Source organism: Ahaetulla prasina, chromosome 1 (genome assembly GCF_028640845.1).
Source record: "Ahaetulla prasina isolate Xishuangbanna chromosome 1, ASM2864084v1, whole genome shotgun sequence".
NCBI classification, from domain to species: domain Eukaryota; kingdom Metazoa; phylum Chordata; class Lepidosauria; order Squamata; family Colubridae; genus Ahaetulla; species Ahaetulla prasina.
In genome coordinates, this window is record NC_080539.1 from 2,898,027 (window position 1) to 2,923,623 (window position 25,597).

At 42.2% G+C, this 25,597-nt stretch overlaps 1 protein-coding gene across 1 annotated transcript in view; it reads left to right on the top strand.

The window, feature by feature from the left end:
- The window catches only part of CPD (carboxypeptidase D), a 45,353-nt gene extending 20,787 nt beyond the window's left edge, over positions 1-24,566 (top strand). Inside the window, exons 7-21 of the mRNA XM_058163976.1 lie at positions 717-884; positions 1,759-1,868; positions 5,286-5,388; positions 7,465-7,607; positions 8,216-8,385; positions 9,822-10,133; positions 11,708-11,903; positions 13,821-13,956; positions 15,111-15,251; positions 15,407-15,502; positions 16,308-16,372; positions 17,329-17,460; positions 17,919-18,104; positions 19,369-19,468; positions 21,914-24,566. Of these exons, the coding sequence (XP_058019959.1) occupies positions 717-884; positions 1,759-1,868; positions 5,286-5,388; positions 7,465-7,607; positions 8,216-8,385; positions 9,822-10,133; positions 11,708-11,903; positions 13,821-13,956; positions 15,111-15,251; positions 15,407-15,502; positions 16,308-16,372; positions 17,329-17,460; positions 17,919-18,104; positions 19,369-19,468; positions 21,914-22,140 (2,285 nt within the window). The 3' untranslated portion in view covers positions 22,141-24,566. The remainder of the gene's footprint in view (positions 1-716; positions 885-1,758; positions 1,869-5,285; positions 5,389-7,464; positions 7,608-8,215; positions 8,386-9,821; positions 10,134-11,707; positions 11,904-13,820; positions 13,957-15,110; positions 15,252-15,406; positions 15,503-16,307; positions 16,373-17,328; positions 17,461-17,918; positions 18,105-19,368; positions 19,469-21,913) is intronic.
- Positions 24,567-25,597: the final 1,031 nt, after the last annotated feature.

Genomic DNA, 25,597 nt, shown 5'->3' on the forward strand with positions numbered 1-25,597 from the left:
AAAGGATTTTTCCAAATTGAAATGCTTGATTAGTATGAATGTTTATAATGGCTTGGGGCCAAAGTATATGGCAGCAACTTGAACAACAATTTGTTCATGTTGCTTCATACAATTAGGTAGATCTCCACAAGTAGGACTTCTAAAGTTTCTGAGATGAATACAGGTAGCCCTCCACTTACGACAGTTCATTTAGTGAGCGTTTGAAATTACAACAGCACTGGAAAAAAGGGATTTGTGACCATCATTCACACTTATGACCATTGTAGCATCCCCGTGGTCAGCTGATCAAAATTCAGACGCTTGGCAACTGGTTCATAGTTATGACGATTGCAGTGTCCCAAGGTCAAGTAATTCCCTTTTGCGATCTTCTGACGAGAAAAGTCAAGGGGGAAGCCAGATTCACTTAACAGCTGCGGCAAGAGAAGTCATAAAATGGGGCAAAATTCACTTTACAAATGTCTTGCTTAACAACAGAAATTTTTGGGCTCAAGTATAGTTGTCAGTCGAGGACTACCTGTAAAGTCTTTGGGGACAGTTTTCATTTATCCCTTGTTAATTATAAAATCTCTTAAAGAGTTTGGTAAAGGAGAATTGCAGAAAAAAACATTGTTTTGCCCACTTAACTTGGAGGTGCAAATTCTGTGTGCGGGAAGGATAGATATTGATAATCGCTATAAAGCACAGATGGTTCAACCAGGCTCTCTTCTGTTTCTCAGGAGACGTATCGGGAATTTTCGGAAGGAACAACAGCAACAACTACGATTTGAATCGGAATTTTCCAGATCAGTTCATCCAAATCACCGATCCCCTGCAGCCAGAGACCATAGCGGTGATGAACTGGCTGAAGACCTACCCTTTTGTGCTATCGGCCAATTTGCATGGAGGTAAAGAGGGATGCAGAGTGGCTTGTGTGGAAATGTACAGCACTTTTATTCTAGAAACAATAAGCCTGAGGCCTCACTGCAGGAAAAGTTACCCATGCATGGAAAAGGGTTTTCACTACATAATTTTATCTGATAATACCTTACAGGTTAGGATTGCTGGCCAAGATCATCCAAAGGAGAACCTGCAATTAAAAAAAAGTGTTCAGATTCAACACATGTGCTCCTATTAGGGTTACTTTGAAAATGGTTAGCATTGCATTGAAAAGAATGCTACTTGAATTACTTGATTGATTGATTAATCGTTTATTGTTTCTTAAATTCATACGCCTCCCATCTCGCTCTCCAAAGGCACTCTGGGCAGCTTAAAATGTAATTAAATTAAACTAATTGTATTACATTTACTAAAACAGAGTTGTCTTTTTTCCCCAGATTTCTGGACACCTGGAAAAAAGACATGTCTATTTTAATAGGTGTTATGCTTGCACGAGATCCAAAAAACTTCAGAATCATTTTTAAAGTATGCCCAACACTGTTTGTTTTTTTTTGGTTTGTTTTTGTAGCTCTTCTGAAAGGTCTAATCCCCCCCCCTCTTTTTTTGGGCTGGGGGGGAGGGTTTACTGAGTACATTTCCTCTGTACTGGCTCTTGATTTTCAAGAACAAGTAACAAGCAGGTGCTATCTTGCCATCTCTTGATGAATTCCCCTAGGTGGATTTTTTACTCATTGTTGTTTTTATTTAACTGGATTAGTTTTGTGGTTAGTTGCGAAATATAAGCAAATAGTATTATTCTTGACTGGAACAACTGCCTTTTATTTTACAATTAATTTACTTAGAGTAATAAAATCCTGAAAGCAAATATTTTGCTCTTTGCAGGATCTCTGGTGGTTAACTACCCCTATGATGACGATCGGCTAGGAGTTGCTACATACAGTAAATCCCCTGATGATGCTGTTTTTCAGCAGCTAGCTCTTGCCTATGCCAAGGTAACAATTATTGGAAGGTGTCTCCAGCGGATCCTGGAACCTCTGAGATCCAGTGGCTCACTTATCACACATGCTTATATATAGTGTTATGCGGGTTATGATTCCTGGGGGGTTACAAGGAACTTAAGAGAAGCTACTTTTTTTTTAAAGCTGTCAGGCTTGTGCAGACGAAATGCAGTTATATAACTTGTGGTACATATAAAGCATCCACAGTAAGGTACCTACAAGAATTAAAAGGCAATGCAACTAAAATTTAGCAGTACATAATGGCATAATAATCCAATGGCATTATCTAGCTTGTTAGAAAGGCCTTCTGCAAGATGCTGTTGTTTTAAATTTCTAGTCTTTTGAGATTATTATTGTTATATATCTATTAAATTTATTTGCCACTCATCTTACCACAAGTTTTACTCTGGGAAAGGTTCTGTTGGATAAGAGAAAAACAAAAGTGGTCAATTTTATGAATAGAATAGAATTTTTTATTGCCCAAGTGTGATTGGACACACAAGGAATTCATTTTTGGTGCATCTGCTTTCAATGTACATAAAAGAAAAGATACATTCATCAAGAATCATAAGGTACAACACTTAATGATAGTCATAGAGTACAAATAAGCAATCAGGAAACAATATCAATATAAATCGTAAGGATACCAGCAACAAAGTTACATTTATCCATATAAATTGGACATGTATGGTGTTTACTAGGGATGGGGATTATAGTAAAATTGTATTATGGTTGTTCCAAAGGTGCTTTTCCCAAGAGGCCACTGAACTTTCTTGTTTTTTCTTTGAAGACATTTCACTTCTCATCCAAGAAGCCTCTTCTGCTCTGACTGGATGGTGGGGAAGGGAAGGATTTATACTCCTTGCAGACAGCTGGTCAGTTGCATTTAAAAGACAAAGGCCTCTCTTTTGAAGACAGCAAAATCCACATTTTGGAGAGAGAGGGACACTGGTTTGAAAGAGGGGTCCAAGAAACCATCTATGTCCAAATTGAACAGCCCTCTCTCAATAGAGGGGGAGGGATACCACACCATCCATATTCAGTCTACAGCACAGTTCTTTCAGCAGTTCCAAAAAGGCTCCATACCCATTTGCACCACTCAGGTGATCCTGAGGACACAGATCAACCTCCAGGTGACCTTAATGACTTGCTAAAAGGATGCAAATGACCACCTGTCTGCAAGGAGTATAAATCCTTCCCTTCCCCATCATCCGGTCAGAGCTGAAGAAGCTTCTTGGATGAGAAGTGAAATGTCTTCAAAAAAAAACTAGAAAGTCCAGTTGCCTCCTAAAAAAAGCAATTTTAGGACCTTTGCTGTTTTGGTTGTTTTTTTTTTATATTAATAAGTAGGAGTCCTGGTAATTATTGCACTACATAAAATAAATAATATTGTCAGACTCTAGAATGTGGTGAAAGTTGTACCCTTTGTAAAGAATATATTTCTTTGCCCTAACTGCAAAACAAATCATTTGTTTTATTCAGGGTAGGGCAGAGAGTTTCACACCAATTCATTTATCTTTTTAGGGGGTTCACAATATCACAAAGATTAAGGAGTCCTGTACCAAACCATAATGAAATGTTTATTTAACATGATATGTTAACAGCCATTGTGCTTTCCAACCACGGTTCACAGCATGGGTAAACACCTTTTTTCAGTTTGACTTTTGTGGAGGCCAGACTCCCTCCCAAAAAAGAACAATGAACAAAGAAGTAGAGATAGGGTTAGGGCCAAAAGTAGATTTCACTTAATTCAATTGAAATTACATTAGATCAGTTAAATACAGTTTCTCTTCTTGTCCCTTCAAAAAAAAATAGCATTTTCTGGCAATTTCTGAAAGGACTTTGCCTATAACATTTTGTGATCTGCATGTGGCTTTGTGGAATAAATTTACTCCTCAGATTTGTCACTTAATGTCATTCTGAAACCAGCCACTGTAATTATTTTATAAATCCAGAAATAAATGATATACAGTAAAGGGAAGTGTAAACCCAATGACTGACTGGGGCGGATCCTGGAATATTTAATGCAAAATGTTTGGAAGGCACTAAAGTTCTAAAAAAAAATTTGAATTGTTGCACATACAAGAAAGTTACAAGAGGACTTGCTCTCCAATATCTGGAGAAAAATAGTAGAAACAATGTGATCTGAATAAATTCAAGTCAACACTTTCAAAACCAATTCTCTGGTTTTACTTATTTCTGCAAAAAAAAAAATCAGTTCCTTGTTATCTTGATTATAGTTCCTGCTAGGAACTTCCTTCTGTTACATTTGCACCAACAACTTGGTTGCTTGGATTTGCTTGGATTTTAGGGAATGAAAGCTATAACTTTTTAATTTAATTTTAAATAGGGACTCTGATAATTATGAAACTTGGTGGGTGATCCTGAGTCTCACGTAGCCTAACCTGTCTCACAGAGTTATCTGGTTAAAATTGCAAGAGAATGGGATACTGGATTAATGTTGGGATAAATAGGTAGTAATTTTTCACATATTTTGATTTTCAGATACAGGTAGTCCTGGATTGACAGCCACAATTGTGCCCAAAATTTCTATTGTTAAGGGAGACATTTGTTAAGTGACTTTTGCCCCATTTTACGACCTCTCTTGCCAACATTAAGTGAATCACTGCAGCTGATAAGTTAGTAACCCGGTTGTTAAGTGAACCTGGCTTCCCCATTGACTTTCCTTGTCAGGTCGCAAAAGTTGATCACATGACCCCGGGACACTGCAGCCATCATAAATATGAGTCAGTTGCCAAGCATCCCAATTTTGATCGCACGACCATGGGGATGCTGCAAAGGTCGTAACTGAAAAACTTGCAATAAGTCACATTTTTCAGTGCCGCTGTAACTTTGAACGGTCACTAAACGAACTGTTATAAATCGAGGAGCCCCTGTACCATCCTCAAGAATAAAAACGTAGTTTAGAGTTGATCGTTCACAAACTACTTATTTGTGTATGTACCCTGTTTAGAATGGAAGCTGAAGAGCGATATTTAAAAAATCCATAATGACCTAAGACTTGGATTTTTCCAGTCTGAATTTAAGAATGTGTAAAATCAAGTCCCTTTGGGGTCAAGCTGAGCTGCTGCTGACATCAGAGCCACGCCCATATTGTTTTCCTTGAGCAACTGACCTTTTCCATCTGGCATGCTTTACAATTTCTCAGTCTACCTCAAAGCCCTAGGAATTCCTGGTTGTCTCCCTTCCAAGTGCTGAACAGGTTCAGCCTGCTTAGCTTTTTTATAAGGTCACATGAGATCACGGGGAACATTACCTTCCTGTGATCTGTTATCTCACACTACTGCTCATAAATAAACAAAAATTCTTCACATAATAAATTTCTCTGTGATTTCAAGTGTAATGTAGGAATGAAGTATTCGAACCCAAATTTGTATTCTGGTCTTTCAGGAAAATGTGGAAATGTTCCAGGGCCATCCGTGCGACAACATATATCCTGATGAATATTTTCCTCGTGGCATCACTAACGGAGCGGATTGGTATAACGTCCCAGGTAAAGCATAAATGCTGGAGGTGTTTGGGGTTTTTTTGGGTGGGTGGGGGCACACAACATCTATGGGCTTTATGTGCGAAAATAAGATCCGAAATCCCCTTCGGGTTAGTCTGAGTTTCTCAAGATGAAGAACTTTTCTTTGTAAGCCAGCCATGATGAGGGCTGTGAAAAATGTTTTTCTTTTTTAAAGTCTTATTTTAACATCAAAAAAGTTTTGACTTTGAGATTGGGAGCTTTGGATTTGGAACACTTTCTTTGAACTGCTTTGCCCATCACAAATGTTTATTTGCTTGTTGTCAAGGGAAAAAAACCTAATTATTGAGCATAGCTGCACTTATTAACAATTGAACAGACACCACACCATAAAGCATCTCACTTAGGATCCAGAGGTTTATTACAATTTAAAGCATTAGCAAACATAAGTCAGTTACATTAATCACATTGCAATGAAGGTCAGTTGAACAGTCAGAAGGGACGGCTTGAGGCCAATTGGTCCCCTCCCATTATTCAACATTTCATTATGTACCTTAAAACCACAAAATCCCATGACTTTCAGGATTCTACCATTGAGCATAGCAACAGGGCCAGTTGTCCATTCCTCCAACCTAAATGTTACAGCATGGTTATTTTTTACGTGTACTTTTAAGCGCACACTTCCTCTTTGTCCACAACATTTTGCAAGCTAAGCAACTGTCAGTGTTGCAAAGCATCATTTTGATATACTTAAAGGGTCACAATTTCAACACACAGATTAACACTAACAGACTTTTCAGTCCTTAATATACACGATAGTGCAGGTAAATAGGCCTTTATTAAAAAAAAAACAGGTGTACATTAAAACATTTTCCCTTACAGTGTCCAAGCCAGAATTTTTTTAAAATCCTGGTTTACACGGTGTGTGAACATAGCCAGTGTTTAATAAGGAAATGGCATAGTGTTCCAACCGAAATCCCTTAAATTCCATTTTAAAAAAAAAATACTGCCTCCTACTGCTGGGCACAGGTGTTTAAGAAAATATTCTGTATTCTATTTGGCATCTTCTTTTTTTAAACCCCTTTTCTAGGGTTTAAAGGTTGGTCCTTATTTCACATGAATTTTATTCGGTACTATTGATACAGCTAATCCTCAACTTACAACCACGGTTGACACCAAAATTTCTACTGTTAAGTGAAACAGTTGCTAAGTGAGTTTTGCCCCATTTCACAATCTTTTTTGCCACACTTGTTAACCGAATCCCTGCAGTTGATCGGCTAGTAACCCGGTTGTTAAGTGAATCATGCTTCCCTATTGACTTTGCTTGTCAGAAGACCACAAAAGGGGATCATGTGACCCCTGACTGACTGCAACCGTCATAAATACAAGTCAGTTGTCAAGGTTTGAATTTTCATCATGTGACGGTGGGGATGCTGCAACGGTCGTAAGTGTGAAAAACGGTCATAGGTCACTTTTTTCAGTGCCGTTTTTCAGAACGGTCACTAAATGAACTGTTGTAAGTTGAGGACTACCTGTACTGCTACTTTGGGAATATGTATGGCTGAAAACGATTCTGCTTTCAAACTCCTGTCCCTAAAATGACCTCTTGCTTTATAAGTAGTCCTTGACCGCCAACCATTATTTTGGTGACCATTTGAAGTCACAACAGCACTGAAAAAAGTGACCTATGACCTTTTTTTTCCATTTACAACCATTGCAGCATCCCCATGGTCACCTGATGAAAATTCAAACCCTTGGCAACTGACTTGTATTTATGACCGTTGCAGTCAGCTGGGGTCACATGATCAGCTTTTGTGGCCTTCTGACAAGCCAAGTCAACAGGGAAGCCAGATTCCTTTAACAACCGTGTGGCTAACTTGACAACTGCAGTGATTCGCTTAACAACGGCAGCAAGAAAGATCATAAAATGGGACAGAACTCATTGAACAACTGCTTTGCTTCTACTTGTATTTTGTTCCACAACCTCTAAGTTTTGTGGTTAGGATTTCATCTCTGGGATTAATTTTCTTTATTCTCCTGCTGCCAAGACCTTTGCCGCTAAGCATAAGCCGTTGATTTCCCTCCTGATAATCCTCGTTTCAGGTGGCATGCAGGATTGGAATTACCTGAACACAAATTGCTTTGAGGTGACTATTGAGTTGGGCTGTGTCAAATATCCCAAGGCAGAAGAGTTGCCAAAATACTGGGAGAAGAACCGCCGGTCTCTGCTGCAGTTTATCAAGCAGGTAAGATGATTCGCTGCCCTGCGCGATTAAGTGATGCTCACCTATGCTGCTGCATAATGCACAAGGAAAAAATACAACCAGAATAAGAGAGTTGGAAGGGATCTTGGAGGTCTTCTAGTCCAACCCCTTGCTCAAGCAGGAGACCCTATATACATTTCAGTCAAATGGCTGTCCAGTCTCTTCTTAAAAACCTCCAGAGATGGAACACCCACAACTTCTGAAGGCAACTTCTGTTCTATGGATTAATTGTTCTATCAGGAAGTTTTTCCTTGGTGGTAGGTTGGTTCTCTCCCTGGTTAGTTTTCATCCATTGCTTCTTGTCCTGCTTTCAGGCGCTTTGGGGAATAGATGGACCCCCTCTTCTTTGGGGCAGCCCCTCAAATACTGCTAGACTGCTATCATGTGACCCCCTAATCCTCCCTTTTCACTAGACTAGACATACCCAATTCCAGCAACCGTTCTTCCTCCAGTCCCCTAATCCTCTTCGTTGGTCTTCTCTGCACTCTTTACCTGGCCTTTGTTTTTTCATGGATTTGGGGAGAGGGTTCGGAGAATTAATGGATTCTCTGTTGCACAGTGTAACAATTCATTCACCTCTCTTCACTTAGGTCCACCAAGGTGTCAGGGGGTTTGTTTTGGATGCCACGGATGGACGAGGCATCTTGAACGCCACCATCAGCATTGCCAGCATTGACCACCTTGTCTCCACCTATAAAGCTGGGGATTATTGGCGCCTGCTGGCTCCAGGAACGTACAAGATCACGGCATCTGCCCGAGGGTAAGCCGCGCGACTTTCGATTCTCTAATATCCATCGTTTTCACCTGAGGGCTCTTCTTAAATGCGCTGGAATGAAAAAAACCTCTTCCCTACAGAGAGAAAAAGCTACTGCTACTTTTCATCTTATTGTTGTAAGTCCAACTGTGGCAAGGATGTGGTAAGATGTAGGTGGAATGCGGTATGTGCCTCAGCAGATTACAGCCCTTATTACTGTTTGAATTACATAGAGGAAATTAGAGAATGAGGTGGGGTGGAATTAAGCATCTCTTTTCTTTGTCCGGTTCCTCTTTATGAGGTTTGCATCGGAACGTTTCAACTGCCTCAGTTTGTAAAGGATACTAAATAAAATGACTACAGGCAGTCCTCAACATAGGACCACAATTGGGCCCAAAATTTATGTTGTTAAGCAAGACATTTGTTAAGTGAGTTTGGTCCATTTTACGACTTTCCTAGCCACATTTGTTAAGTGAATCACTGCATTTCTTAAATCAGTAACACGGTTGTTAAGTGACTCTGGCTTCCCCATTGACTTTGGTTGTCAGAAGGTCACAAAAGGGGATCACGTGAACCCCAGGAACACTGCGATCGTCATAAATATCAGTCATATATTGCCAAGCGTCTGAAAATAAGTCATGTGACCCTGGGGGTGATGCAACGGTCGTAAGTGTGAGAAACAGTCATAAGTCACTATTTTCAGCGATGATGTAACTTTGAACGGTCACTAAATGAACTGTTGTAAACCGAGGACTACCTGTATGTAAGAAGTAATTATTATTAAGGTCACCTGCAATTAAGCTAAAGTAAAATTTAAATGAAGCAGCTTAATTTTTGTACTATTAATGATTTAAGAAAGTGGGAACATCATAGCCTGCTAAATTCCAAATGGCCGTATCAGCCTAGGCCTCAATAACTGGTTAGATTTGGTAAAGATACTTACTGTGATACAGGTACAGTAGTCCTTGACTTACAATCATTCGTTTAGTGACTGTTTGAAGTTAAAATGGCACTGAAAAAAGTGGCTTACGACTGTTTTTTCACACTTATGACTGTTGCAGCATTCCCACAGTCATGTGATCAAAATTTGGATGCTTGGCAATATATTTATGACCGTTGCAATGTCCAGGGATCACCTGATCCCCTTTTGTGACCTTCTGGCAGGCAAAGTCAGTGGGGAAAGTCAGATTCACTTAACAACCATGTTACTAACCTATCAATTGTCACAATTCACTTAACAATGTAGCAAAAACAGTCGTAAAAATGGGATAAAATTCACTTAACAACTGTCTCTCTTAGCAACAGAACTGTTGGGCTCAATTGTGGTTGTAAATCAAGGATTTCCTGTTAGGTCTGGCAAAACATGGTATTATTATCTCTTGACAGAATGAACTGCAGTCTGTCATATTCTCCCCCGTTTCTCTTCCCGTTTTTTCTGGAAGGTATAATTCAGAGACAAAGATGGTCAAAGTCGAAGAGAACAATGCCCCACAAGTCAACTTTACTTTGAATCGCAAAGGCCCCAAAGTTGAAGAAGGGTCAGCACCGCACGTGAGCATGGCGGACTCCAACGGGCCGGTCACCAAGGAATTAGAAACCCTGATCAAAGACCTCTCAGCAGAGAATGGCTTGGAGCATCTCCTCTTGGCTTCTTCAGCTGATGTTCAGCCTTCGCGTTACCGTCCCTACAAAGATCTGTCTATGTTCCTCAGAGGCTTGAATTTGAATTATCCTGAAATCACGAATCTTGTTAGGTATGTGAGAATGTTCAGAGACATTTACATTCAGGAAAACCACAGCTGTGCTCCATCACTGGATCACAGATGTGTTCCTGAAAGAATCTTCAAAAGATAATGACCTGTACAGCAATGTAGTCCAGAGTCCAGATGGGTGTGTCCATCTGCCATTCTCAAAAACACTCTGCATCTAAAAGTCTGAAGAGATTCTCTGTCATCCAGGTCATGGTTGTCCCAAAGGTGCTTTTGCCAGGAGGCAACTGGACATTTTTGGTTTTTCATTTGAAGATAACGTAAAATAACATAACGTAATGTTATGTTTCACTTCTTATCCAAGAAGTTTCTTCGGCTCTGACTGGATGGTGGGGGAGGGAAGGATTTATACTCCTTGCAGACAGCTGGTCATTTTCATCCTTTTAGAGGGTCTTTGAAGCACTTGGAGGTTTATCTGTGTCCTCAGTGTCACCTGAGTGGTGTTCCTGGTTCCTGTAGTCTGCAAAATGGTGTAGGAATGGATTTCCAGAGAAAAAAATTGCGGACTACAGGAACCATTTGCACCACTCAGGTGACTCTGAGGACAAAGATAAACCCCCAAGTGGCCTCAAGGACCCTCTAAAAGGATGCAAATGACCATCTGTCTGCAAGAAATAGAAATTCCTTCCCCACCATCCTGTCAGAGCTGAAGAAGCTCTTTGGATGAGAAGTGAAACTTCTTCAAATGGAAAAAAAGAAAGAAAGAAAGTCCAGTTGCCTCTTGAAAAAAAGCACCTTTGGGACACTGCATCTAATATAGACAAACTAGAGTCTATGTTGATAATGCAGAATCCAACTTGCAACTTTTTTGCAAGTTGGATTCTGCATCAGGAAGAGGTGATTCACTCTTCTTCCTTAGAACACAAAGTCAGCAAAAAATATTTTGTCGCTTGCTGTTCTTCGTTCCAAAATACTTATTATATTCAGTAGCTGAGAACCTTAGTAATGTGATTGATATCACTGAAAGATAGGGGAATATTTCCTGGGGTAGGGTGGGATGAATTAAAAAAGCAAAAAACCCAGTGAGAAGCTTAAATGATGTGGTGGCGGCACAGTGGTTGGAGTGCCGTATTGCAGGCTAACCCTGCCCACAACCAGGAATTCGATCCTGAACGGCTCAAGGTTGACTCAGCCTTCCTCCCTTCCGAGGTGGGTAAAATGAGGAGCCGGATTATTGGGGGCCATATGCTGACTCTGTAAACCACTTACAGAGGGATGTAAAGCACTGTGAAGCGGTAGATAAGTCTCAGTGCTGTTGCTATTAAATCATACTATTTTAAATGTGATAATAAAGTAATTTTTTTTTTAGCTTGAGTGACCTAAAAAGTAGCTGGAACCTGTCTCCGTTCGTTGGTGTTTTGTTGCTCTTTCCCCATGGAGCAATCTTGAGGTCATTCAGTGGGAGGTGCACCAGTATCTTCTTATAAACCTCTCACCATTACGTGAAAATGTAGTTTTTGCACTCCTGCAGATTGAAAAAGCAGCCCAAAATGGCCATTTCTATTTTTTTTTTTTTTTACAAAGCAGCCAGTGGACTCCTATCTCTTTTCTTTTGGCAGCTTGGGCCAGAGTCGTGAGATCCGTCACATATGGTCCCTGGAAATCTCTAACAAACCCAACCAGTCTGAGCCAGAAGAGCCGAAGATTCGTTTCGTTGCCGGCATCCATGGAAACGCCCCTGTCGGTACCGAGCTGCTCCTGGCTCTGGCAGAGTTCCTCTGCATGAACTACAAAAAAAACATGGCTATCACAAAGGTGGGTGACCTGCATGTGTTTTCCCCAAAATACGACCTACCCCGAAAGTAACTCCTAGCTTGATTTTTACATGTGTGCCCAATATAAGCCCTAAGTAAGACTCCGCCCACTCCAGGGTGCGAGGGTAAAAATTAAGCTCGGGTGGGGATGGCGGTGGTGGAGCTGCCCGACTACTTACCTTCGGACAGTTGCAACCAGGCCCCGCACACCTCAGCCCATTTCTTCTGCAGACGGCAAGGCTTTCCTGAAGGCGATAACAGAGCTCCGGATCGATCCAGAGCTCTGTTATCGGCTGCAGTGGCCTTCAGGAAAGCCTTGACGGCTGCAGAAAAAGTTCCTGAAGGCCTCTGACAGCGAAAAGGAGGCCGTGGGGGCGACAAGCACCAGTGAGGTGAGTCAGTGGATGACATTTTCCCCACCCCCTACCCCAAAAATAAGACCTGGTGCCTTTTTTGGTGGCCAAAAAAATAAATAAAAATAAGACGGTCTTATTTTTGAGGAAACACGGGTACAACAGGGATGGGCTGCTATGGCCCCTTTGCGACCTGTGGGCTTTGACTCCCAGAATTCTGAGCCAGCCATAGTGTCTCAGGAATTGTATGAGTTGAAATCCAGAAGTCATAAAGGGCCACGGTGTGGCTCAGGCTGTAAGAAGCCTGTTATTAAACACAGCTGCCTGCAATTACTGCAGGTTCAAGTCCCACCAGGCCCAAGGTTGACTCAGCCTTCCATCCTTTATAAGGTAGGTAAAATGAGGACCCAGATTGTTGGGGGGGCAATAAGTTGACTTTGTATATAAATATACAAATAGAATGAGACTATTGCCTTACACAATGTAAGCCGCCCTGAGTCTTCGGAAAAGGGCGGGATATAAATGTAAATAAAAAAATAAAAAATAAAGGGGCCACAATTGCCAACTGCACAGTTGTAGCAATTAGTTGTAGAATTGCACCTTTATCAGATTAGGTGGAACATGAATGTATTAGAGCCCTATGGAAAAAGCATCTCATGTAAACCGAAATCTGAAGAGTGCAAAGGCCACTCGGGGCTTTTCTCTTGGTTTGGGAATGTTCCCAATGAGGCCTTTTATGTGCGGTCACTCTGCTGTATATTTTCTGAGACAGCTTTGTTCTGCTTTCCCACTGTTTCCTCTATTTATAAATGTTGAAATACTACACAGCCTGTAAGAGGGTTTGCCTTGCAAGAGTTTTAAAATATCCAAATCTGATAAGGGGATTGCCCGTCACATCACTTAATGAAACAACCACAGTACCTTTCAAATTATGTGTAAAAATCCTTGGTTAGGTAACCATAATTGATAAACAGTCACCTTTGAATTTCCTAATTTCATGAAAGTCTGCTGAAATGGGATTTCAGGATGCAAGGGAGAGGCACCTTGTTCAGTAGAAGAAAGTTACTCTTTGAACTTGCATCCAAAAGCTCTTTTGTGCCCAATAGCCTCAATAGAAGGTTGCAAACCTTGAAACTTTGTTAAAGTGGGGCCATTCTTCAGTTTTCCCAACCCTCCTTGGTGAGACATAGTGGGTTAATTCTCCATATTAATGGTTTGTTTTTAGAGGTTTTTTAAATACATTTTTTATTTGTTTTCTCTTTACATACAATATGTGCTTAATGAGCAGCCTATTATCTGGGTCCATTCGTTTACATAGTAATACTTCTTAAGTCCCTAATTTCTATCTCTGTTATCCAACCATTGATAAAACAAGTCCCAAGTTTAAAAATATTCTGTGCCTTCTTTTTCTTTCATCTTTATCAGTGTTGATCTGTCCATTTCTGCAGAGTCCAATTTTTAAAAATTATATCTTCTTCCGTAGGTGTTTCCTCACTTTTCCAATGTTGTGCAAATACAATTCTGGTTTATTTTTGTGTTGACTGTTTCCCCTCCCCCCCCTTCAGCTGATTGAGAAGACAAGAATAGTGATTGTTCCGTCCCTAAATCCAGACGGGCGTGAGATTGCCCAGGAAGGCGACTGTACCTCCAAACTGGGACAAGCCAATGCCAACGGCAAAGATCTGGACACCGACTTTACAAGTAAGAGCAGGGTTAATGTGTTCCTTTGTGGGCTGCACCAGGCAAGGCAGAACGTTCCCTGTCTCTGATCCCTTGGTTGATTGTTTTAGCATGCAGAGATTAATCGCGTGTCACTTGTTCTTACATGTAATTCAGTTTTTTCCTCTGGTGTGCTTAGATGTCTTACCAGTGGTTTGTTTATTCAATGTATATGTTTTATTTAATGTTTTGAATGTAGGTTGTCTCTTGCATACTATTTTCTTAAGAATTTCTGTTGTTTTATGTATTTTAACCCTCTGTTAGTCAGTCACCCAGAGTCGCATAGCCAGTGGATTGTCATACAGATGGAAATAATACCAATAGAACACAACATATGTACCTCCAGGTTAAACAGTGGATTCCTTGCTGCTCTCTGAGCCTGCTTGCTTTCTTGCAGACATTCAGTTATCCAACAGATAACATCCTGAGTGATAAAAGGGAGTGGGGTTGGCTGTCTGATTATGTATCTTAGCTTGCCCTGTCAAAGTTTTCAGGGTTGTTGTTTTCTCCTTGGTAGGTCCTTGATTAGGCTGTTGTTTACTGCCTGGTTATATCTCTATTAGCTTAGAGTATTGGTTGATTATTGCTTAGGGCATTGTCATCAGCAGTCACCTGCAATCAGCGCTCGGGAGAAGCAGAGATTAATACCCAAGAAACAATCAAGAAATAAACAACAGTCTATTCAAGGAACACACACACACGAGCGCTGGCATTGCAAGCGACTGTATATAAACAGAGAGCAAACCCCATTCTCTTCTTGCACTGAAAACAATCAAACTCAGAGAGCATTAGGGACCCCACAGCCCTCTTCCTCTTCCTCGTCCTCTCTTCTTCTTCCAGTCTTCTTTTCCATCCTTTCTCCTCCTCCCTTTTCCTTCTTCAAGTTTTCTTCTTCTTCATCATCATCATTCCTCCTCTCCTACATTCCACAACCCCCCCCCTCCCTCGTAGCATTGAAGGTATTACCTGGCCAGATAACCAAACACGTTTGGAGAGCACCATGGGCCCTACAGACTGGAATAGCAATCCGATCAACATGGCTCAGCACCGGTCACCTACTGTCTGGTGCATTTACATCAAAGTTGAATGGGGAGGCTTGTCTCTCACTGTGAAAAATCCCTTGATTATTCCACTAGGCAATTCCTCTGCGGCAAGGGAACCTGAGACCAAAGCCATCATGGAGAACCTGATACAGAAGCAGGACTTCAGCCTCTCCGTTGCCTTAGACGGAGGGTCCCTCCTTGTTACTTACCCGTATGACAAACCAGTGCAGACAGGTGAGCTGATTTTTTTTTCTTTTCTTCCTGGTGCTTTGCAAAAAAATCTTTTCAGATTGGCTCTTTTATTCTGCTTCGGTCCTTGATGCCAAAAAAAAACAAAAAACCCCTAAACATTCTGAAAAGAAATTTGACTGGTTTGTTTTTGTTTTTAGTGGAAAATAAGGAAACTATGAAACATTTGGCTTCTGTCTATGCAAACAACCATCCTACGATGCACCTAGGACAGCCAAACTGTCCAAACAAATCAGGTATGTGCCTACAACGTCCAGGGTTGGGGTTGAAAAATTTAAGCAACCGGTTTGCTACCTGGGTGTTTGGGGGCGTGGTTTACTCAGCCTCCTGCACCACAGAGGGCGGGGGCATTTTCACCCTCCTCGGGGGCCTCCAGGAGAGCGAAAACGGCCTCCCCTGGGCAGCGGGGGTCGGAAATGGGCCCCTTTCCAGACTTCCAGTACTTCCGGTAGGCCTGTTTTTTGCCCTCCCCAGGCTCCACTGGCCTTCCTGGAGCCTCCAGGAAGGCAAAAACGGCCTTCCCCAGGCTCCAGAGGCCCTCCGGAAGCAAGCCCATTTCCGCCTTCCCGTAAGCCCCTTTTTTGGCCCTCCCAGAACCTCCGCGCACGCCCTGCACTTACCTGGCATTCAAAACAGGCCCCGTGGAGACTCCTGGGAGGGGCAGGGTGGGGCAGGGTCAGCCGGTCCTTGAAACAACCGGTTCGGTTAGCCAGGTTAAAATTAACACCCGATTCATCCGAACTGGCTGAATCCCACCACTGACAACGTCCTAAAGCAAGGGTCTCCAACCTTGGCAACTTTAAGCCTGGCGGGCTTCAACTCCCAGAATTCCACAGCCAAGCTGGCTGTGGAATTCTGGGAGTTGAAGTCCACCAGGCTTAAAATTGCCAAGGTTGGAGATCCCTGTCCTAAAGCATTTGGGGCTGGTTGCTGTGAGTCAACTCAGGGTTGCAGAATCAGACTGCAAGTATAACAGGTAGGGTTGAAAAATGGGATAAAACAAAATAAAGGAAAAATTGCTGATTTCTGACTCTTTTGCAGATGAGAACATCCCGGGAGGCGTGTTGCTCGGAGCACAGTGGCACAGCCATCTAGGGAGCATGAAGGTATTTCCGAGATAGTTATTTTGGTGCTCATCATGCAGATTGTGCAATTAATCAAGGTTACCAATACAGGTAGTCCTTGACTTACAGCCATTCATTGTTTGAAGTTACAATAGCACTGGAAAAAAGTGACTTATGACTCACACTTACAATCGTTGCGGCATCCCCATGACCTGGTAATCAAAATTCAGATGCTTTGCAACTGGTTCATATTTATGACGGTTGCAGTGTCCCAGGGTCACGTGATCCACTTTTGGGGACCTTCTGACAGGCAGAATCAATGGTTCACTAAACAATTGTGTGACTAACTCAACAACTGCATTGAATCACTTAACAACCAAGGCAAGAATTGTCGTAAAATTAGGGTATGATTAGGGGACTGGAGGCTGAATCATATGAAGAACGGTTGCAGGAACTGGGTACATCAAGTTTAATGAAAAGAACTAGGGGAGACATGATAGCAGTCTTCCAATATCTCAAGGGTTGCCACAAAGAAGAGGCAGTCAAGCTGTTCTCCAAAGCACCTGAGGGTAGAACAAGAAGCAATGGGTGGAAACTAATCAAGGAGAGAAGCAACTTAGAACTGAGGAGAAATTTCTTGACAGTTAGAACAATTAATCAGTGGAACAACTTGCCTGCAGAAGTTGTAAATGCTCCAACACTGGAAATTTTTAAGAAAAAGTTGGATAACCATTTGTCTGAAGTGATGTAGGGTTTCCTGCCTGGGCAGGGGGTTGGACTAGAAGGCTTCCAAGGTCCCTCCCAACTCTGTTATTCTATTCCGTTCTGTTCCATTATTAAAATGTAGTGGAAATTTTTCACTTAGCAATGAAAATTTTGGGCTCAATTGTGGGTCATAAGTCAAGGAGTTCCTGTAATCTGTTGCTGATTGGGATTTTTTTTTAATAGGGGGATATCTTTCTTTTGACCCAAACCCTCTTATTTATTTATCTCTCCAGGATTTCAGTGTCACGTATGGGCATTGCCCAGAGATCACAGTATACACCGGTTGCTGTTTCTTCCCAAGTGCAGGACAGCTCCATACTCTGTGGACAGAGAATAAGAAATCTCTTCTCAGTATGCTGGTGGAGGTGAGTTTGGATGGATGGTCACCGGATGTCAATTACAGATAGTCCTCCACTTACAACCTTTATAGCCTCCCCATGGTCACATGATCAAAATTCAGATGCTTGGAAACTGGTTCCAACTTACGTCCATTGCTGCGTCCCAGGGTTACCTTTTAGAATCTTTTGGCAAGCAAAAGTCCATGGGGAAGTCAGATTCACTTAGCAACTGTGTTACTAACTTAACAACCGCAGTGTTTCATTTAACAACTGTGGCAAGAAAGGTCGCAAAATGGGGCAAAGGCCATTTAACAACTGTCTCACTTAACAACAGAAAACTTGGGCTCAATTGTGGTCATACGTCAAAATTTATCTGTACATTCAAACTTCCGTTTGCAGCTGCTCCAAAAGCAAAAGAGATGAGGCTCAATTTTAAGAATCAGACCTCACGTACCTCTTGAATACGGAAAATATCTTTCTTCCAGGTTCACAAAGGAGTCTATGGCTTTGTCAGAGACAAGCACGGCCGGCCAGTGTCCAAAGCCCAAATTGTGTTCAACGAAGGGATAAAAGTGTGCACCAAGGAAGGCGGCTACTTCTATGTGCTTCTCGCTCCAGGCTATCACAAGATCCACGCCATAGCGGAAGGCTATCAGCAGCAGCATGTCCAGGTACGGGGAAAGCCTCTTCGTTTTAGCGTGGCTCCACTGGGGTGGAATAAACGCCATGCGGAATAAGTTGGCATAACTGGCAGTCCCCTTTTTTTATATATATATACCGCGGTATGTTTATACACAGAAACATATACCGTACTTTCAGAGCATAAGATGCACTTTCCCCCCCCTTAAAAGAGGGTGAAAATGTCGGTGCATCTTATACAGCGAATATAGCCATTTTTAGCCTCCCGTAATCCCACGCGTCCTGTTTTTGCCCTTCCTCGGCCCCAGGAGCACTCTGCAGGCCTCCCAAACCCTCTGCATCCCATTTTTGCGAAAAATGGGTTCGTTTTTTGCAAAAATGGGATGCGCAGAGAGGGTTTGGGAGGCCTGCAGTGTGCTCCTGGGGGCCGGGGAGGGCAAACAAACTATTTTTTTCTTGTTTTCCTGTTCGAAATCTTGGTGCCTGTTATACTCCGGAGCGTCTTATAGTCCGAAAAATACAGTACATACATACATACATACATACATACATATATATATATATATATACCGATACATACATATGTATACACACACATACCCTGTGTTTCCCTGAAAATAAGACCCTATCTTATATTTTTTTTGCCACACAAAAAAGGCACCAGGTCTTATTTTCGGGGTGGGATGGGGTGGGGGATGTCCACTGACTCACCTTGCACACGTCTCCCCCGGCCTCCTTTTCGCTATCAGAGGCCTTCAGGAACTTCTTCGGCTTCGGATAGTTGCAGCCAAGCCTCGCACACCTCAGCCCATGTCTTCTGCAGCCAGCAAGGCTTTCCTGAAGGCCTCCATTCAGGAAAGGCCTCCATCGGCTACAGAGGCCTCCAGGAAAGCCTTGCTACAGCTGTCCGAAGGTAAGTAGTAGGACAGCTCCACACGCACACACACCCATCCCCACCCTAGCATAATGTTTACCCATGGACCTTGGAGTGGGCAGGGTCTTAATTAGGGGTTATTTTGGGGATAGGGCTTATGTGTAAAAAATCAAGCTAGGACTTACTTTCTGAATAGGTCGTATTTTCAGGGAAACACAGTACATATATATACACACACATACATATATACATATACACACACACCCTGTTATAAACACATCACCTGTAGGTCTGGGCTGACACATTCTGCTGCAGTGAGAAAATTACTTCACTGCAAGCTGATTTGCTTATGTGTAGCGTGATTCCTTGAATGCCCTGAACGCATCCACATGGTTGTTGAAACATGTGTTTTGTCATTTCAGGTCTTCGTTCGCCACGACATGGCCAGCTTCCTGCATATACAGTTTGACATAGACAACAAGATCTTTGGCCTTCCAAGAGAGTTGGTGGTTACAGTAGCAGGTAGAACTTAGTGCTGTTATCTGGGGTGGTTTTGTTTTAATTTAGTTTTTTTTTTGTGGGAAGGGGTGTTTCTGTCTGACTGGCTACCTGAATAGAAGCAAACAAGCCACTTTTCACCATTCTGGCCTTGTGACCATTCTCCTTTGGCTTGCTCCCTGTACATTTGCATCCAGCATTCCTTTCATTCATTTATTTTTCTAGTTTTTGAACTGCCCATCTCCCTCAGAGAGGGACTCTGGCATACAATAAAACGTTAAACTATTTAAAAAGTATATAAAAGTTAAGGATTTAACAGGAGGCAAGGATGATTAAACACTGTTAAAGTGAGTTAACATGGGAAGGAAGGGCTATCGGGGCACTGATCAGCGCCACAGCTGCACGTTCCTATATGAGCCCCAAGTAAAGTTTCAGGGCCATGTTTTCACACTGTTCCAAAAGGCCAGGAGAATGAGGGCACAATTCACTTTTGGGGATAGAAACAGAGTGGGGCCTACGGCAGAGAAGGCTCTCTTCCTGGCCCCCAACTTATTGGAGTTCTTTAACTTTAATTAAACTTTAACTGATGGGGTCTGCAACATACCTTCCCTGCCTGACCAGGTGGGGCAGGTCAATGTGATGTTTTCATTCCTTGCTTGCAAAGAGAGCTTATATTCAATGCATACTTATAGCAATAGCGCTTAAGACTTATATACCGCTTCACAGTGCTTTACAGCCCTCTCTAAACAGTTTACAGAGTCAGCCCCCAACAATTCAGGGCCTCATTTTATTGACCTCGGAAGGATGGGAGGCTGAGTCAACCTTGAGGGGGTCAGGATCAAACACCTGGCTGTGGGCCGAGTCCACTGCATCACCAAAGCTCATAAAATGCCCCTTCCATACCATATCACAATAACAACAATAGCACTTATATACTGTTTCACAGTGCCTTATAGCCCCCTCTAAGTGGTTTACAGAGTCAGCCTATTTCCCCCAACAACCTGGGTCTTCATTTTACCGACCTCAGAAGGATGGAAGGCTGAGTCAACCTTGAACCGGTGAGATTTGAACTCCTGGCAGTGGGCAATAAGTTAGCCTGCATTACTGCCTTCTAACCATTGTACAATCTTGGCTTCCTTCCTCCCTTTTCCTAACCTACCTACCTTCCTTCCTTTACAACAATAGCACCTAGATTTATATACCACTTCACAGTGCTTTTACAGCCCTCTCTAAGCGCTTTGCAAAGTCAGCTTCTTGCCCCCAACAATCTGGGACCTCATTTTACCAACCTCAGAAGATCAGAGACTGAGTCAACCTTGAGCCTGGTGAGACTCGAACTGCCGGAAATCGGCAGTCAGCAGAAGTAGCCTGCAGTACTGCTTTCTAACCACTGTGCCACTACGGCTCTAAAACACAAATTCTACACTGGGTTGCTGAGCTGGTTTTGCATTCACACATATTGGTAGATGTGAGGGATCTTTAAAAAGAGAAGATTACTGTCCATTCAGTGCCAGATAGGATGGGATGGGATGAGATGGGATAGAATTCTTTATTGGCCAAGTGTGATTGGACACACAAGGAATTTGTCTTGGTGCACATGGTCTCAGTGTACATAAAAGAAAAGATACCTTCATCAAGAATCATAAGGTACAACACTTAATGATAGTCATAGGGTACAAATAAGCAATCAGGAAACAATATCAATATAAATCGTAAGGATTGCCAGCAACAAGTTACAGTCATACAGTCATAAGTGGAAAGAGATGGGTGATGGGAACGATGAGAAGATTAATAGTAGTGCAGATTAAGTAAATAGTTTGACAGTGTTGAGGGAATTATTTGTTTAACATAGTGATGGCATGTGGGAAAAAACTGTTCTTGTGTCTAGTTGTTCTGGTGTGCAGTGCTCTATAGCGTCGTTTTGAGGGTAGGAGTTGAAACAGTTTATGTCCTGGATGCGAGGAGTCTGTAAATATTTTCACAGCCGTCTTTTTGACTCATGCAGAATACAGGTCCTCAACGGAAGGCAGGTTGGTAGCCATTATTTTTTCTGCAGTTCTAATGATCCTCTGAAGTCTGTGTTTTTCTTGTTGGGTTGCAGAACCGAACCAGACAGTTATAGAGGTGCAAATGACAGACTCAATAATTCCTCTGTAGAACTGAATCAGCAGCTCTTTGGGCAGTTTGAGCTTACTGAGTTGGCGCAGAAAGAACATTCTTTGCTGTCCTTTTTCGATGACGTTTTTGATGTTAGCTGTCCATTTTAGATCTTGCGATATGGTAGAACCTAGAAATTTGAAGGTTTCTACTGTTGATACTGTGTTGTCTAGTACTGTAAGAGGTGGAAGTATGTTAAAATATTTTAAAACGTCCACTGAGATAATTACAGGCAAGCATGTTTAACCTTGTGTGCATGGCCTGAATCTGACTACGGCCTCTGCATTTTGTCTTCCCCTTGCCTCCACTCAGGTGCCACCATGTCAGCTGTGATCCTTACGGCTTGCATCATCTGGTGTGTGTGTTCCATCAAGTCCAACCGGCACAAAGATGGCTTCCACCGCCTACGGCAGCACCACGATGATTACGAGGATGAGATCCGCATGATGTCCACCGGCTCCAAGAAATCACTCCTGAGCCACGAATTCCAGGACGAAACGGACACCGAGGAGGAAACAGTTTACACCAGCAAACACTGATCTTTCCCGTGGCAGGGGGTTCCCCTGCCGAGACACATTTCGCTAACCTGAGCATCGTCCCCAGCCAGCGGACGTAAAACGCATGACCTTCCAAACCTCAGTTCTTGGTTCCAGGCCAATTTCTGCTTCATGCGCAAGAAGGCCCCACTGGACGGCTGGCTGTTCTTCTGTTTGGAATCGGAAGTGGACCCCTTCAGCAATTTAGCTAGGGTAAAACGGACACTCTGATCATGGAAGCTGCCACGGAAAAGCTGTGGCTTTTCTAGTACTTTGAAAAATTTCCCTTTAAAATCTTCTGAATGCTACTTGTGGGTGGGGGGGGAAATCCACAATGGCCACCAAGGTTTGGTCTAAGCTGCTTATCCACTGCAGCCTATGGACAGTTGGAACTTTCTTTCTTTCCTGCCTGCCTGGAACAGTTTTCAGGGTTGGTTGCGAAGGCATTTTTTTTCTAAAAAAACACAAATTTAATCCTCTTAATTATGGAGAGTAAAACTCCTTCTGCTGAGAATGGCTTCAGGTCAGGTCTTCTTTGCAGATGCCGTCTTGCAAATCTGTGTTGAGATACGGGATGATCTTCCTCTCCCATTGAGGTTGCATCTGTTGTTGTTGTTTTTAAAAAAACACAACACTTACTTTAATTACCTTACACAGACCGTGGGGGGGGGGGAATTTCTGCTGGTTTTCTTTGGGAATATAGAATAGCAGGAGGTGCATTTCTATATGGAGAGCGAATAACTCCTGATAAAGCCTAGTACTAATAGGAGATTGAAATTTCAGCTTGGTGCCAAATGTTGTTTTGTAATTTATTTCTGGAGTCTGCGGAAGCATCCAGGGAACTGGTTTGTTCGACGGGGGCTGCCAGTCTAGAAAATAACTTTCTGTAAGAAGAACATGTTCTGTTCTTTGAAAGCATCCGGCTGCTTTTTCAGGAAAATGCCTTGTTTCTTTCCTTTTCAACATGAAGTCGCTTAAATGGCAGTCGCTGCTCTTCTGCCAAGACTGAAATTTGTGTGGAATTATGATGTTCTCAGATTCTTCTTCTTCTTCTTCTTCTTCTTCTTCTTCTTCTTCTTCTTCTTCTTCTTCTTCTTCTTCTTCTTCTTCTTCTTCTTCTTCTTCTTCTTCTTCTTCTTCTCCTTCTCCTTCTCCTTCTCCTTCTCCTTCTCCTTCTCCTTCTTCTTCTTCTTCTTCTTCTGAACTTTTGTGCCCCGAATATCTAGTGGGTCTGTTTAGGAAGGAAGGTGGCACAGTGTGTTATTTGGTCCTCACATTATATGGTTGTATAAGTTTAGCCTTTTATTCTTGTAGCACTTTGGTGTGAAATGTTAAAAAGAGGGGCTTAAATGTTTGAGAAAAGCAAGAAGCTGTTGTACAGCTGATTAAGTACTAGTGTTGGACTAGAAAACCATGTTTAAACGAGATCATTTTCCTGTTTATGCCTCAGGGAGTTGAATTCCACCATTCCTTGATTAAGGTAAGACACGTTGGATTAGAATATAGATAAAAACATGATCTGCAACTCCAAAGAACTGGATCTATTATAGAGAATCCATTTTGGTTCTTGTTACTACCCCAAAGTTTAACCTCAGACTCCTCAAAATTCTTTCCTGGTCTCTTAAAACTTGCCAGAAATGGGGACAATGACTTATTTTGATGGCTTATCCAGAGGCTTGGTTGTTACTAATAAGGATTTCTCAAAATAGTTTTAATTCCCTTTTGGAATGTCAAATCCACTTTAAAACTGGGGCATTATAATAATGTTGGATTCTGGTCGTCATTCCCAGGAAATTCATCGACATAATATAATACATTTTAGCTATCAAGACGCTAAACGTTTAGGCTGGGTTGTTGATCGCACTAGGAAGTAGAACAAATTGTAGGACTTAACCTTTAAAATCATCAAGTTAAATGCATTAATTTTATCCTTTAGCCGCTCATTCTGGATTCAGTTCCTTTTGGCTCCCTCCCATCTGCTAGAAAGTGTGCAGTACTAAAAACCAAGTGCCTCAGTCTGTTAGCATTATCCATTTATCTTAGTATAGCCATGCCAGTAGATTGTCCTCTAAGGTTCAAGCGATGCTACCCCGGTCATGTTTCTGCTTTAATTCAACTTCGCTGCTTCTGGTCCAATTAGCCGCAAGAGCTTTCTTTGAAATGAAGTTGGGTGGTAACTGACTCCAAACCCCTAGCTGCTATTTTGGGGTCGGAGTGGAGGGAAGGCATAGGTTTCTTTAATCTATATTGCAATGTACGTTATCCTCTTCATAGCCCAGTCCAAAATTTTAAAAAAAGGAAAGCAGTTCATCATCTCTGGATGAAATTTGCCAGCAATAACTAGCGTGTTGAGTACCAGCCACAGATCTTCTTTTATATTTTGTATAACACCGAGAGTGGCGGAGAAGAATAAATTGCAGCTACCTGCGTGTGTTTGCCACTTTGATTTTGGGGGGAGGGGGAGGGAGGGAGGGGGGTCCGTGTCCTGTGCCTTCAGAAGGAGATGTTGAAAGGAAGGGCTTGACTTAGGAATGCAAACCGATCAGTGTCACTTGACAACTTGAAGATCTGTAGGTCAAACAAGGACTTCTGCAAGTGTATTTGATTAAAAAATGTATGCTAAGCTCTAATCTGTATAAAACTCTTTTATGGTTTCATCCCTTTCTCAGCTTTCTTGGCTTCACCAGTTATTTATCCCTTAGGACAGAGGTCTCCAACCTCGGCAGCTTTAAGCCTGTAGGACTTCAACTCCCAGAATTCCCAGAAAGCTTTGCTGGAGAATTCTGGGAGTTGAAGTCCTACAGGCTTAAAGCTGCCAAGATTGGAAATGCCTGCCTTAGGATATATATAATAATAATTTCTGGCTGGTTTCTTAACCATTTCGCTATTTGGTCTGAAAGTGCTTCCAGAGAGACACATCAAAATGTGTATTTCTCTGCCATCATTAGAGGCACGGTCTGGAATATCTGTAGAAATAGTCCTCGATTTACGACCACAATTGAGCCCAGAATTTTGGTTGCTAAGTGAGTTTTGCCCCATTTAGTTAGTCCCCCGGTCGTTAAGTGAATCTGGCTTCCCCGTGGACTTTGCTTGTCAGAAGGTCGCAAAAGAGGATTCATGTGACCCCCCCGGGGACATTGCAACCGTCATAAATATGAGTCAATTGCCAAGTCTCTGAATTTGTGACCATGGGGTGTGGAAAAGGGAACAGTCGTAAGTGTGAAAAACGGTCACCTGTCACTTTTTTCAGTGCCGTCGTAACTTCAAACAGTCACTAAAGGAACAGCCGTACCTTGAGGACTGTAGTGTTTCACCCTTCGTTCCTGTTCTGATGCCTTTGAATCAAATGTGGGAAGATCCTGAAGAAATTCTATACAGACACCAGCATGAGAATAAAATGCAACGCTTTATTTATTTATTTATTTATTTATTTGATTTTTATACCGCCCTTCTCCCGAAG